Source organism: Thunnus maccoyii, chromosome 14, assembly GCF_910596095.1.
Source record: "Thunnus maccoyii chromosome 14, fThuMac1.1, whole genome shotgun sequence".
Lineage (NCBI taxonomy): Eukaryota > Metazoa > Chordata > Actinopteri > Scombriformes > Scombridae > Thunnus > Thunnus maccoyii.
The window spans coordinates 16,026,745-16,042,868 of record NC_056546.1 but is presented as its reverse complement, the minus strand read 5'-3'; the positions used below and the strand labels follow the sequence as shown (position 1 = coordinate 16,042,868).

The following is a 16,124-nucleotide window of genomic DNA, read 5'->3' as shown; positions in this document are numbered from 1 at the left end:
GTAGATTCTGAGGGAGAGCAGCAAAAAAAAATCAATATAACCACCAAGAATTCTCAATTCTGATTGGCTAGTACATAGTTTTTAGCCTCTGCATCAAACATTAACATCATGGAACAAACAACCTGTTGAGTTGTACCCTGTACGTATTTCATGCATTTATATCATTAGACAGTAATCTATCTTGGTCCCGCCTATTAATGAAAGGCAGGTATGGTGCAATAGTGTACCTACTTATTTCTGTTATCATATATATTATATAATACAGTTGTATGCAAAAGTTTGGCCACCCCTTGACAAATAACATATTTTGGTAATTTTTTTAATTGGCTAGATGTAAAAACAGCCTCTCTGGGGTATAGAAAAAAGTATTTTCATCAAACAATAGTGCATAGTTACTTTTGGCATTTGCAAGTTTGGGCACCCTACATAATCAGTGCTTAATAACACCCCTCTGGCAGGTATCACAGCTTGCAAATGCTTTTTGTAGCCAGTTAAAAGTCTTTCAATTCTTGTATTTTGGATTTTCTCCCGTTCCTTCCTGCAAAAGGCTTCTAGTTCTGCAATATTCTTGAGCTGTCTTGTATGCACAGCTCTTTTAAGATCTACCCAGAGATTTTCAGTAATGTTTAAGTCAGAGGACCGTGAGGGTCATTTGAAAACCCTCAGCTTGTGTCTCTTGAGGTAGTCCATGCTGGATTTTTAGGTATGTTCAGGATCATTTTCCTGTTGTAGAGGCCATCCTATTTTAAGCTTCAGCTTTTTTTCAGACGGTGTGATGTTTACTTCCAGAATTTGCTGCTATTTAGTGGAGTCCATTCTTCCCTCCACCTGTGCAATGTTTCCTGGCTGCAACACAACCCCAAAGCATGATAGTTGCATACTTCTGACATTGGATTTTAGGATGAGGACACAGATAAGGTTTTCTTCTACTGACTCTTCCATGAGTTGCGTGTCTTGTTTGCGCAAACATTGCTGCACAGTGGAACGGTGTGCCACCACTACTGAGTCTGCTAAATCTTCCTGCAGGTTTTTTGCAGTCAAATGGTTGTTTTTTTTGCCTTTCTGACCAGCATACAACCAGTTCTCTCTGAGAGTTTTCAGATCTCATCTTGACCTCCTCAGTTCCTCTAAACTGCCATCTCTTAATTACATTTCACACTGTAGAAACTGCAAGCTGACACTTTGCTATCTTGCAGCTTGTATCCTTCCTCTGCATTGTGCAGAGGAATAAATTTTATTTTCAGGGTCTTACATAGCTGCTTAGAGGAACCTGTGGTTGCTGAGTGTTCACACAAGGGTTGAAGAGTCAGAGTATTTGTAAAGCTTTAAAACTGGCGCCAGTTGACATTTCCGCATTAAGGTCTGAGACCTTGTAAAAAGAATCTGAGACTTGGTGCTCAAACTTTTGCAAATGCCACATTGTTTTTTAATTTATTTTTGTTCAATTTATGACATAAAAATATGCACTATTGTTTGCTGAAAATATTGTGTTTTTCCATATCCTAGAGAGGCTGTGTTTACATCTTTTCAATTAAAATATCACCAAAATATGTTATTTGACAAGGGTTGGCCAAACTTTTGCATACAATTGTATATCCGCTCCCTTTTCCCTTATGTTTATTAGCTGTACAATGGATAATTCATCAAGTCTTGTGTAGTTGTTTTCCAGTAGCGCCACATATACAGTAAAATAAATGAACAAAACACCTGTTTTGATTCTAAACAGAAATTCTTCTAGTAAATACATCTGACCATTATTCAAACTGAATTTATTGCAGCTACAGAAGCACAATATTAACATCCTATGACTGAAAACTATAATGCAAAGTTGGAATTTTCTGTCAGACATCTGGATATTCAAGACGTCTATTTTATGTAGACATACATACATAACAGTCATATCTCTATGTTCATGTTGGGATAATCGCTGTGTGTATGTGGTCAAAACAGACCAAGTAACCATTCCAGAGAAAGTTTGTTTTATCTGATCTCCACGTTTCCTGGTTGTTATATAAATTAGCCATATCAGATCACAAAGTGCGTGGTGAGAGAAGCACGCTAAGCCTTTCATCGAGAGCAGAGGGGTGAGGACATATTTAAAAAATACTAACAATATACTGCATGTTAAATAAAATCAAGCGGAAGTGACAAAGTTTGGACATTAACATTACATTTTTTATTCTATTGCTCTGAGTAAAATACATTTCACATCAAGGAAATATATTTCAACACAATACAAAATAAAGGGAGAGAACACTGCACCAATAGTGACAGAACTACATGTATGTAAGTTGTATGTACATAAAGTAACCAAAACATTCATGGAGTGTAACAATGACACAGATTGTCTTTACATTTGTGCCTTCAGTATGCAAAGATGTGACTTTTTCTTATGGCATGCTTGAGACAATTTATATACCAGTGTGCCAAAATTCACTGGTTTTATGTGGAGTAGAGTCGATATTTTACTGAAATAAATATTGCAAAAAAAAAAAAAAAAAATCAAATACAAATGTTGGGAATTTATTTATTTAGATGATTTAATCTGTTATCTTTGTTTTGTAACATTCTTGAAAAATTTGGTGTGCTGTTGATTAATGACCACTTCTGTAAAAAACATATTTTTGCATGAGAAAAGCAAAAAAAAAAAAAAAAAAAAGTCCATAAAATAAAGCTGGAACGAAAAGTTTAAAAGCTACACACTTCTCCTCCTCAGCCCTGTACAATTCATACCCGTCTCATCTTTGGATAGATCTATGGGTGTTACGGTGGTACAGTACAGTCACAAGCTGACATAAATGTTTACAACTACATTTAAATTCTGACTGAAACCCTCCAGTTTTGTTCTTGACACTTCTGCGCCGTAATTCCAAAAGCAAAAACCCAGAAAGGAAAAAAAAAAACGGAAGAAACTAGTTGGTTGTGAGCGGAGCACAGAATGAACTTCTAATTAGCAGTAACATGACCTAAGTTTGTTATTTAGCAGGATAAACAAATACAATCTTCAATATACACTTTAAAAAGCAGCTGTTAATATGTCTGCTCCTTTTAAACAGCAACTTAAATCCTAGTAGCTCCTACAGCAGCACAGCAAAGGTTATATAGTGCAGTTTCACCCTCAGCAGAAAAACACAGCACAGAATAATAATTACAATCAGCACTGATGACAGATTTGATATTTATATCAAATATTAGAATATAGTAGTGATACTAACTCTAAAACACTGTCCTGCAGTGCATGTGATCATGTCTCAGTGTAGGTAAAGCTGTCTGTTTACACAAATGATTCACCCTCGACCGATAATTAGCTGGATCGTTGGTCAGTGGGTTAAACTGTGTTTACATGAAACTATGAAAGACTATGGAGAGCAGCTGGAAGAAGAGTTTCATTCCAAAATGAGATATCCATCATTTAAAGATAAGACGTAGACATCCACACTCACATGCGGACTGCTGGCATGTCAGCACAGTTGAAGTTATGTAATTTTCTCATAAACCTTTAAAGATAAAAGGAGTTATGATTTTAAAGTGTGGAATATCCCAACATGAATCAGCACTTTGGAATAAAACCCTTCAATTGTAGGGTCACATATAAATGCAGTCTGTCTGTAGAGGAGCTGATTGATAAATGTGATAGTTGTGCAGTTGCTACAGTCCCTTAACAATCAATTCACTTTAAATGAACGACTGCAGATTCCTGAAACACAGACTCCAGTGATGCTACAGATGCTTGAAAAAGATGAAATGAAAGTAAAAACATGACCTGTACAATCTTACTGTTACTGTTGAGGATATAAATCCTTTTTTTTTTTTTTTCCAACCAACATAAACAAAACACTTCACACACATATTGAGCCATACTTGGTATTCTGTGACTGTGTTTACTGCATCGAGTTTTATCCGACTCGAGGAACAACGCTCCTCAAATCTGACAACTCATTAGCCCTAAAGCAAGACGAGCACTCGCTCATTTGTAATAACTTACACACCTCTGTAACACGAGCAGCTGACAACATTGTTTTCCCATGCATATGTGGGGTCATCTGGTGGATTCACTAACAGAGGCACACCTTGACCTTTCACACTCTAAAATCCCTTATGCATATGCGCTCCATATATTGTGATATATTGTGCACCATATATATATATATATATGTAAATATATCCATGAAAAATATACTTATTTTTACATAATCCAGACAGACGACACTGGGATAAATTTAGCTGATACTTCCTCAGTTACAACATCATCATCACTATGTAACCACACTGGACAACCACGTGTTTGGATTTGATCAGAGAAGCTCAAACTGTCTGCTGTAACAAAGCAACAACAAAGACCAAGCACACAATAACTCACTGCTCTGACCTGGAAATAAGCATTCAGTGTTTTAACTTCGTCAAACAACATCAACTATTTTCATTTGGTACAATGAGTCAAGTGCAAAAGACAATTTTTCTAGCTAGCTGTTGCATATAAAAACACTGTATCTCCCTCTTTAAGGAACTGAAATTAGACAGCTTTGCTTTTTGCTTGAACTCTGCAGTTTTGACTTCTTTCAACCTGCTCATACAGCTCTTTAGTTCACGTGTGGACATTAAAATCACCAAAATATGAGTTACAATGTTTTCACATAACAACAGCGATACCTTATTGTCCGTGATTTCTACATCGCTGCATTCCAAAACAAAAATTTCTGATCAGTTCACAACATTTTCTCTTAGCAACAACATTTAGACACAACAGCGTATATGCGTCTCCACCCGACACAACCACCAAACAAGCACCATCACCTACAACAAGAAGAATTAATTAATGTGCCACTAAAGATAGCAACTAGTTCATGAAGAGATCTCAAATGATAAAAGGCCTTGAACGACAGGCTGCCACTGCCATGGCAACAGTACGTTATGTTGACCAAGACCAAGCTTACTGGTGTTGTTTAACATACTCTATGGCTCTGCTTTGTGATCTAGGAGTGCTTTTGTAGTATAATTCCTACATATTTTCTTTGTCAAACGTGCCTAGCACCTCATTACCTGGTCTAAGAATATAAAGGGACATAAGTACACTTAAAGGATAGTTGAAGAGAGTGAGAAGCTGCACCGGTAACAAGGAAGCAGAGTAAAACAAAAGAGGAACTTGTTCATCAAGGGTTGAACAGTTTATAGCTAATTAAAGCACTGGTCTTTCCAGTGGAACTACATGGTGGAACTACAACAAGGAAATTAACTGGAGGCAAAACATCTTACGTACTATACTTAAAATGATCACTAGGCAAGAATTAGACAGATCAAATCTAAGTGAGGGTTGACACAAGGCAAAAGATAATGTTACATTCAGAAGCAAAGACATGCAAGGCCTGACAAGCCTTCATTTTAAACTGGAGTTACATATAATACATCAGAGGAAACAAAACTTGCATGAACCTGAATGCAACATGAAATATGAGTGAGTGAAACATAAGTCAGTAACTTCATGAACTGCCACCTAATAGGCAGTTAAAAGGAACATAAGTCAGTCTTGTATGTAATTGTCATGTATGTAGAGAAAGAACTGTCACTTATCCTTTTTTCTCAAAGTGTTTTGTTTTCCCTTCCGTGAATCATTTTTTTCCAACACGGTCAAATGATCAACATCCTCAAATGTTAAACTTGGAGCAGCTTCGTGCAGTCAAATTAAAAAAAAAAAAAAAAAAAAAAAAAAAAAAAAAAGCAGTACACACAGCAAAAAAAAAAAAAAAAGCATAAATAAATGTAGTTTTGCTCTCCCACTTGTGCCCACAGGACTACAGACACATGTGTATATATGTGTGAGTGTCTGCATGTCTTTAGTGTGTGCGTGTAGATGTGTCGGCTGGTCCTACAGGCCCTTGTTGAAGTAGACGGTCGTGGTGTTGGGACTGGTTTGTCGTATCCTCTCCTGCAGATCTGCTTCCAGCCCGCTCACACTCATAGAGCTACAAAGAGACAGATGAACATAATTTAAATGCTGCTAAAGGAAACTTAATGTTTCATGTACAGGTATGACCCCACCCCTCTGAGGAGAGTGATGTAGCTGTGCGTTACCTTTTCTGTGGGAACAAGGCGCAGCACAGAGGGGTCGCAAACACCAGGCTGAAAACGAGAGGGATGTTTGAGACAGCGTCCCTTTTAACTACAGATACTTGCAATTTCATACATCATAGATGTTGATACTGGTGTAATTTACTTACCACAGACCGACGAGGCCAACCTGGACTGGAGCATTCAAAATGGGGAACCGCTACAGGGAGACAAAAAAGGCAGAAATGGAGTGAAATAAGCAGAAAAATATGAAATTTTACATGTTGGCTGGACCTGCTGCAAACTGACATTTGCTTCAAAGCGAAAATAATGAATACTTTGACAGCACAGACAGCATGTATGACCATTACAAAAATACCAGCAGACCCAGTAAATCCACTGACTTTAAAAACAACAGTATGACAGTGGTGCATGCAGTCTGCTTACCTTCATGAAAGCTCTCTTTTCCAGAGCGTTCATTATAACAGGAGGAATAGCTGTAACAGAAAAAGAAAACAGGTCAGATAAAGTCTAAAATTTCAGGTTGAGAAATTCTTTTATCTCTCATGCCATCAACTGTTAAATGTTCAGGATGATCAGTTTTTTCATATAATATTGGTGGGTGATGATAGTGATCTTTTCTCTTTTAATCATGGATGATTGGATGGAAGACAACAGCTGGTTGTACGCAGGGTTTTAGGTCATGTTATGCCGTCACTGATGTACTTTGTTTTATGCAAGCTTGCATGTGGGGGTTTTAGCTTTTGTCTTAATATATTTTGTGAAAATGTTTTATGTATTTATCATGTTTTATGTTCAGGTCTGTATTCTGTTACCCCCTTGGGAAAAATAAAATGTTAAAGTTTTTTAGACCAACAAGCAAAGTATCAATTAGCAAACCAGTAGATATAATGTTGACATTACCCATAGCTGGCACTGCCATGCCGATCCTGGACACCACCACCTGCACAATGGCCTGCTTGGCAGCATTGGCAGACTCTCCTAACCTGTTTCCATTCTCATCTAACACGGGGATACCGTACTTCAACTCCCTGGAAGGTAGAAACAAAAAAGCAGCAAATCATAAAAGCTCCTTATTGAACAATGCAGAGGTCAGTGATCATTATTTTAAAGACCTCACCTCTGTCTCATGAAGGGGATGTTGATACAGTTAGCAGCAGCGACAGCAGCAAAGGGGACAAACCGGCTGACGATCGGTGGAAGACGCTGGAGAGATGAGGCAGAATCAGAGACGCATTCAGACAACTACCATTAAATCTTTGCACAAATATACAAATATAAATGCTGATCAGTGTGTCTGTAGGAGTCAGTTTGTTTATCTTTCTATTCACTTGAACTTCAGGCATTACCGTGGCTAGAGACTTGAGACCCAGAGCAGTGACTACAGCTCCAGTGGTAGCACTGACGTAGGCTGTTCCAAGCTGACTGCGAGGAGACAGATGCATTAGACACATATCACACATCAATCGCCCACTTCCTCTTTCAACATTTCACACCTCATAAATAGTTGTTTTATGCTATAACACAAGAGGACTGCAGCTAAGAATCTATCAAATACACTAACGTGAAACATTTTAAAACAGAGTTGTCCCAGTAAGAAAGCAAATTCATGCTATGTATAACTCTGCAAAAAGTCATCGATCATTTTTCTTCAATAACATGCTTAATCCATGATGATTTTATATGCATTTGCATGTCCAGAAGGCAACCCTCTCATTCTTTGTGAATACATGCGTTTGATGCATTTCTGCAGCATCTACAGGATGCATTTTGTGGCTCAATGAAAATGTTAACCTGACATCAAGCAGGAGCATTGAACCTATGTCAGCATGAGTGCATGGTGACACGGGGCTGAACATGCTTAACAGTGGGACGTAATACCGCTGAGGGAAGGGGAGAGGACAGCAGCTCCCACCGCCTCCTTACACACACTAGTTTAGAGGGACGACAGGCATGATCTAGAGTGGAAGCGAAGTGAGAAGTCCTCCCTACTTCACGGTCATGGGAGCATCTCCGCTGCGGTTGGTGTAGTTGACGACAGCGTTGAAGGACTGGTTAACCCACTGCCAGAACACCACTGCCGGAGTAGTCCTGCAAACATGAGGGAACATTGAGATTTCATAGTATTAACTACAATTTTGGCACCATTTATACCGCAGCACAAGAGTTTGGTAACAATGAAAACACTGTGATGGTAGAGCATACAAATGCAGGCAATAATTACATCCATTACAGTAGCAAGGGTGTTAGATTTTTATGTCTGGCACACCGTATATACACATTATTAGTCATTACTAAGTTCACACTAACAACTAACAGTTTGTTATCATCTGTTCTGCATCTGCATTGTAAACCACAGAAAAACATGTGGCTGGAGATATGCTCTGCTCTCTATTGATAAATGTTGATAATCTTATTAGGATAAGCTCGACAAGTCATGTCAAGCCACAGGTTTATTTATACTGCCGAAAAAGTCACAAATTTATCTCAGAGGGTATTACCCCCGATACAGCATACAACACTGTTGTACATCCTGGATTCTTGTTGCTGAGAAACATACCGGATTTAAACTTTTTTTTTAATCCAGCAGGTTTCTCAGAAATAATCAAAAGACTTTTGTCACTTAAGGCCTAAATGCTGATTTTCATCTGGTTATGACTCACACCATATGAACCCACAAGTCTTTCTGAGTTTTCCTGTGATAAATTATCTTATGTCGAACCTTCTAACCTTGTTTAAATTTTTAAAAGGGCACATAACATGCTTTCATGATTTTCTGTCAATTTCGGATCACATTTCAACTCGAACATGTACAAATGTATTTGAGAAGTTGACATTTTGTGTAAAGAACAAGAAAAAAAAAATCAAATCCTGCTACTGCTGTTTGTTTAAGTGACCCTCGGAGCTACCGCAAGTGTGCAAAAGTCATTTGGAAGATGACCGATCATAACAGAGTGGGCTCATCAGTAATGAGTCCTTAGAGAGACAGGAGCTAAACCAGCCTGTTTCAGAAACAGGCTGAACTGAAGGGCTACATAAAAATATAGATCTGGAAATGTGCATATGTTCCCTTTAATCTAAAGGCAGTACGTGTAGGAATTTGGCGCCTCCCAGTGGTCGTTTAAAATAGTATAAAAATAACATTGTAGAAAGCAGTGCAACCAATGTTACAGATTGTGGCATGAATCACTCATTTAGTCAGTAAAAGTTCAAAAATCATGACAAATGCCCATCACACGTTATCAAAGTGATGTCTTAAAATTGATCACAGTCTGATCAGCAGCCGAAAATCACAAAATAATAAAATCTAATGATGTAAAACAGAGAAGAAAACAACTTGTCACATGTCTTAATCTGTAACCAGCTAATTTTCTATTGATAAATACCTCAAACTATTTACACTAATTAACAAAATTGGAATTAATTCACATTTTGTTGTTTAGAGTAATCGACTTGTTGTTTGATCACTTTCACAGATAAAGTAGGACATTATCAAATGACTTTACTGGCCCCTAAACAGAGCAACGAGTGATCTCCATTCAGTACTAAGTGATATTTTTTATGCTTTAAGAGGATTTTCACTCTGTGCAGGGATTAAATCTCTTTTTTAGTGCAGCGCTGCACACTGTATTAAGGTTAAATTTATAGTCACATGGAAACTGTGTTATATTTATTCAGCATATTGGCAGATTACACATTCCCATTTCTCTATTTTTGGCTGGACCGGCCACAGACCAGACCAACAACCGTGGCTGTACGTAAGTGAGTGTCTGAGTGAGTGACTGAAGTTACACAATTGGTCGGCTGGACGAATGTTGGAGTTTCCTCATTGGCTGTTGCTCTTACAAAATGAATCAGTGCCGGATGATGGAAGCGGAGGACAGCAGCACGACGCAGAGCGACTGTGTGTCTGCTCTGAGCTCTGACCCTTTCAGCTCCTGTGTTAAATACAGCAACGTCGGCTAAACTCCTGTTTAAACAGAAGTGTACCAGCGTCTCTACAGTCTCCTCCTCTACCGCCCAGTGTGCTGACAGCGCTGTCAGCAGCTGGCAGGAGAGACGCTCCGCAGTGCATTTGCATTTTATAACTGAACTAATATCAGGACGAAAGCTTTTTATTTCTCTGATGTTTTCACATCACAAACAAAGAACAGCGGCATTAAAACATGAGTCTTGCAGATAAAACATGAGACTAATGTAGCTGTTATATCAGTTTAGTGTGGGGCAGCTGCTCTGTAGGTGCAATTGATTTTACTGTAACTGCGATAACCAGGCAGGGATAAGCCTCCTGAATTTGCAACAAGAATGCTGTCAAAACTTTAATTTAAATTTCCACCGCCTCCTCCATGATCATCGACCGAGAAAGAGGCAGAAAAAAGGCGCATAGAGAATGCACAGTTAAAGCCCAAATAACCACCAATCTGACAAAATGCTCAATACAGAGTTAAAAACGAGAGACATCCGCAGAATAAAACAGATGGAAGAGCAGGGGGAGTTAACACATAATTACAATAGTTATTATTAGAATTAAAATACATTCTCTTTCAAATCAACCATCCCAAGATATGAGTGGAAAGTATTGCAACTGCATTTATAACCTTTTTTTTTTTTACTTAAATGTAGTTTAACCATGTCATGTGATGTGATGCTACTTCAGTACAATTTAACAACAAATATTAGTTGGACCACGAGAGACAAGACTAGGTCAAAACCTTGTACCTGGCTGGACTGTGTATGTTCAATGTGAGAAATGGTGGCCAATTTGTTACAGGGTCAGTCAGTGGTAGTGTCTGTAATGTGAATTCCTAGATATTAAATGTTCATCTGCAATTTTCTGTAGTTTCATCTGTTTGACTCTGCGGATGTCTCTCGTTTTTTACTCTGTATTGAGTATTTTGTCAGAGTGGTTGTTATTTTTGGGCTTTTACTGCGCACTCTCCCTCATACCTCTATGCGCTTTTTTTCTGCCTCTTTCCTGGTCGATGATCATGGAGGCTGCGGTGGAAATTGCAAATGAATATTTTGAAAACATTCTGGTTGCAAATTCAGGAGGCTCATCTCCGCCTGGTTATCGTAGTTACAGTAAAATCAAGTGCACCAGGGCAGCTGCCCCACGCTAAACTGACATAACAGCTACATCAGTCCCACGTTTTATCTGCAAGACTCGTGTTTTAATGCTGTTGTTCATCGTCTGTGATGTGAAAACATAGACATAAAAAGCTTGCATCCTGGTATTAGTTAACTTATAAAATCCAAGCGCCACTTCATTACTCACTCACTAAAGGTCCAGCCAAAAATTGCAGATGAACATTTAATATCGAGGCATTCACATTAAAGACATTACCGCTGACTATCCCTGTCACACATTGGCCACAATTTCACATATTGACCACACACGGTTCAGACATATATTTTGACTTAGTCTTGTTAAGATTGGTGTTTTGATTATACATTGAATCATGTATTAAACTTCTGCAGTACCTGTAGAAGGTGAGCATGCAGCCTGTGATGGTCATGTTCATTGGCACCTGAGCAGACATCCGGCCAATCACAAACATCTTCTCCCCCGTGTCGGGGTGGAAGGCCGAGTCGTAGACGTACTTGGCTCTCCAGAGCTCATCCTCCGTCAGGCCAGGCTTCACGTTACCAGCTCTGAAAAAAATCAAAGCAGTGATGTGAGATATTTTGAACATAATTTACAGCGGTCATATACACATACTGAAACATTTTGTATGTACCTGAACACAGATATGACAATAAATTATTGATAAATTATTTATCCAGAGACCTTATTAAATATACTACCTATTAAAATCCCCACTAATCACATTATTGTAGCAGAATAAACCTGGCAAATGAACAATTCTCAGTTTTAGATTCAGCTTAACAAAATGTACTTACTTATATGTGGAACTAATAAAGGCTGACGCTTCCCTATTAAGGACAGGACATTTCTCTCACTGGCATACAACAGCCTCACACCAACCACACCATCCCTCACATTAACATTTATACTCCTAATCTGTCCTCCATCTACCTGTAATTCTCCACGATCACTCTGGCTTCATCCAGAGTTTCAGAGGACAGCAGGACATTCCTGGGATCTGTGACCATGAAGAAGTGCTTGGCACGCCCCATGAATGTGCCTTGGTCCCATCGTGGCTCTTTGATGTTTATGTCGAGGGACAACTCTTCAGACATCCTCGCTTTCTTTCAACAGAAGAAATTTTAATTAGTATTTGCACTATTTTACAAATCTAGACTGGGTCTACATGCAATTACAAGTGTATTATTCTGGGAATGTTTCAGTGAAACGATCAATTCGACACAGTGACACATTTTGGAATAAATATCTTATCATATGGATTAATGAACATACACATCCAGACTGGGCATCGTTTGAAAATTTTCAACACTATTGCTAAAATAATACCTGAGTTTTCGCACAGATACCAAAACCACTTTGGTCCAATACCTTAAAGAATCTGCAACTGTCTGACAGTTTATGATACACTGTGCTGAGGACACATTCAGGTCGATACCAAAAACGTTTTATGGTTTGATACCAAGCCCTACAAGTGAAGGTAGTACTTTCAAAAATATTTGGCTGCAAAGTTAGTCCCTTCCTCTGCTCCATTAATAGTTCTGCTGAAGCAAAACCCCCTCCCCCATCACTAAACACCACAGGACCCAGTACAACTACATACTGTCCAGTTTTCTCTGGGCAAACCATCCCCAAACAGACTTGTTGACCAGGTTTACTTTACACCGACATGCTCTGCCTCTCAGTTCTTTTTATAGCACTTTTCATACAACTACAATGTAACACAAAATGCTTTACACAATAAAAACAATACCCCCCCCCACCACATCTCAATCCCCACCCACAGCCACACACAAAACAATAAAAGACCATGTTATAAATAGACGACTCAATAAAAGCAGAAACCGAGGGGAAAAAAACACACATAAATATAGTTAAAGATTACTGTGTCACATTCAAAAAGTGTTATATTGACGTCAGATTGTACATTCTTTTGGAAGCATGTACCAGGTTGTGGCTGTTCTCAAACTTTTATCAGTTGTGGCTGTGAGCACAAGATAAAGGAAAACTATACTGAAAAAATACTTCAACAAAACATAGGTCTGCCAGCACATGTGGTATTTTAGTGCAGAAACTGACAATTATTTCCATTATTGGTTTATCTGCAGATTATTTTCTTGAATCTTTTGGTCTTAAAATGTCACAAATATGTGGAATTTCTGCAATTTACCGAATCCCTCTGTGACATCTTGAAACTGCTTGTTTTGTCTAATAGTCCAAAATACGGCTGCAACGATTAGTCAATTTATTGATTAGTCGATAGAAAATTAATCACCACCTATTTTGATAAATCAAATGATTATTTAGAATCTTTTTTTTTTAAAGTAAAATGTCCAAATTATCTGATTTCACCTACTTAAATGTGAACATTTATTGGTTTCTTTAGTCTTCTATGATAGTAAACTATGTATCTTTGGGTTGTCGACTGTTGGTCGGGTCAAAACAAGACCTTTGAGGACATCACCTTCAGCTTCGGGAAACAGTGATCAACATTTTGGGGCATTTTATAGCCCAAATAACAATGGCTGGGTATTGGCACTCAATACCTTTATGTTATCGACCTAAATAACCCAGTACCAAGTAGTATTGAAAAACTTGTCCAGTCAAACGATACCTGCATTCGATCCTTTTTGTACCTGGATCTAGTAAAAAATTACTATTTGTATGGTTTTGCTCGTAGCCAATCACCATAAGAGTTCTTCAATTTAATACGTTATGTGAATGGCCCACTACCATAGCAGCTACAACCCATACAGTCTGCTGTGATAATACTTTATTGTACAGTTTTGTACTTTTATTTAATAAATATTTCAATAATTTGAACACTTTCAAAATGTATTAGTGTAAAAATCATTTGGATGGAGAGGAGTGGTGGCATTTTGCAACTGAATGCTTCCATTCACATGATGGGTATAGGATGAAGTACTCTATTGGTATCGGTATCATTTTAAGGGTAATGGTATTGGTACTGGTATCATTATTTTTAAACGAAACCCAACCCTACATATGACTAATCGATTAATCGAAAAAACAATCGACAGATTCATCGATAATTAAAATAATTGTTAGTTGCAGCCTTAGTTCAAGACCCAGACATATTCAGCCTCAAATCCTCAAAAGCTGAAAGAAGAGAAAATGTGTCTCTTTTACTTTTTTAAACATTAGTCAATGATCAAGATATTTTATATTAATTTTCTCTCAATCAATCAATTGTTACAGCTCTACCTCCTTTGTAGACATACAAGAATGACAAGAATGTACAGTATGTGCTTACTTATGCAACGTTCATACATAGTGTGATAAGATAGTCCATTTGCAAAGCCATAACCACATCTGGTAACATCTGCAGGCTTCAAATGGATGAAAATGAAACATTCAGCGCGCACAAGGGCGAGATAACAACCGATATGGTAGATTCAAGGACACAAACAGTTTGCTCAACACTTTGCGATTACTGTTTTTCCTCCTGACAAATACACTTAAACCTGAATGTCAAGACGTGGCCAAAGAGCTGATTAACTATTATGACAACTACACGGACGCAGTGTGTCACATTGTGAGTAGCTGATGAAAGAAACAGCGTGACACACACGGTGACAGATGGGATTGGGGGAGAAGTCACGACACGCTGCTGCATGGTTCATGTCAGCAAGCCGCCGGCTAACAATAACTAAAACTCACACTGTAATACACAAACTGGACATTAACAACTACAAAACATCCACAAAATCAAACGTTAAGATAGTCAGGACAATAAACAGCTTTTTCGCGCCATCAAAACAAACCTTTTCACTGCTCTATGGTAAGTTAAACAAAAGTCAACCAGTTAGCTAGCCAGGTAGTTTACAAGCTAACAAATATGCTAGCTGTTCAGTTAGCGTCATAAGGACACATACCGTGACGGAGTAAACATTAACTTGGTCGGATTGTGATTTAACATAATTAAGGATGTGAACTGAGTCACCACTGAGACGTACCTGCTTTGCTTCCTTTGTTTTTTTGTGAATGTATGACCTCTCAATATCACAGCAGCGCTGGGTGGACCGTTGCTGCCTTCTGGTACTCTTTCAAACATCGGAAAACACAGCTTCATGCAAATGACAGGCAAAATAAATAGGTCAGGAATTAATTATACATTATTTTCTGTCATTCATATATACCGAACAGCTAGGATTGGTCATTTATGAAAAATATACAACGGATACATTGTAAAATTATAAGCTCTAATAACGTCTGCCAAACTAAATTATGTGGAAAAATCGTTAAGATTCAGGATTAACTCTGCTGCAGCATAATGTAATGAATACTAGTCGTCTGTGTTGTTACTCTCCTATCAAAGTCACAGTCTAATATCTTATTAACGTCGATCCCGGTCAAATCAGTCGCATATAACTGGGTTCCCGGAAATCCGATGTTCTCGGAAGCCTTTGAATGCAGCAGACACACGGGAGGCGGGGTCACTTAAGAGCAGGGGGCGGGGTCTTTTAAGAGAAAGGTTGTTATGGAGGACGTGAGTCGCTGGAAACTCCTGGGCGTGGGCGACAGACAACACGTGATTGGTTAAAAAACAGCTGACTGCAGCTCTAGGGTGTTTTATACCTCTAAAGATATTCTAACAGTGGTCAGTCGGTACAGAAAAAGTAACTTACATATCCTGAATAAGTCAAAATCAAAGATTTAGAGGAATATTTCAGGATATTTGCTCTCAGCATACAGCTAAGTAACAAATAGTCTACTTATTCCCTTGTTTATTTTGACTACATGCCTCCTATTCTAATAGACACGATTAATTAAAATATATTGTAGTCTAAATGTCTAAATGTACTATGAAATTTGCCTTTTATTTGATTTTTTTTTCAATAGGCTACATGGACTTTTGAGAGCAGTAACTATTTTAAAAAGGGCAGAAAAAATCTTACGAAGTCTCTAGTATTTTATCAATTTATTGCTTATT

At 38.1% G+C, this 16,124-nt stretch overlaps 2 protein-coding genes across 4 annotated transcripts in view; one reads left to right on the top strand and one right to left on the bottom strand.

Annotated features, from left to right (window-relative positions):
• Nucleotides 1–3,782: 3,782 nt before the first annotated feature.
• Nucleotides 3,783–16,124, bottom strand: part of sfxn3 (sideroflexin 3) — a 13,188-nt gene continuing 846 nt past the window's right edge. Inside the window, exons 2-12 of one of the 3 annotated variants that reach the window (XM_042433900.1) lie at nucleotides 15,148–15,234; nucleotides 12,104–12,276; nucleotides 11,548–11,718; nucleotides 8,059–8,157; nucleotides 7,416–7,491; nucleotides 7,187–7,272; nucleotides 6,970–7,097; nucleotides 6,493–6,542; nucleotides 6,216–6,265; nucleotides 6,070–6,117; nucleotides 3,783–5,960 (exon numbers count right to left, since the gene is read on the bottom strand). In XM_042433900.1, coding sequence (XP_042289834.1) covers nucleotides 5,864–5,960; nucleotides 6,070–6,117; nucleotides 6,216–6,265; nucleotides 6,493–6,542; nucleotides 6,970–7,097; nucleotides 7,187–7,272; nucleotides 7,416–7,491; nucleotides 8,059–8,157; nucleotides 11,548–11,718; nucleotides 12,104–12,276; nucleotides 15,148–15,234 — 1,065 coding nt within the window. In that variant the 3' untranslated portion in view covers nucleotides 3,783–5,863. Of the gene's footprint in view, nucleotides 5,961–6,069; nucleotides 6,118–6,215; nucleotides 6,266–6,492; nucleotides 6,543–6,969; nucleotides 7,098–7,186; nucleotides 7,273–7,415; nucleotides 7,492–8,058; nucleotides 8,158–11,547; nucleotides 11,719–12,103; nucleotides 12,277–14,955; nucleotides 15,088–15,147; nucleotides 15,246–16,124 lie in introns of those variants that run through there. The other 2 variants (XM_042433901.1, XM_042433902.1) reach the window with 2 other exon arrangements.
• pdzd7a (PDZ domain containing 7a) overlaps nucleotides 14,623–16,124 on the top strand; it is a 19,950-nt gene continuing 18,448 nt past the window's right edge. The window contains exon 1 of the mRNA XM_042433897.1: nucleotides 14,623–14,972. The gene's annotated coding sequence lies outside the window, so the exon portion shown is untranslated. The remainder of the gene's footprint in view (nucleotides 14,973–16,124) is intronic.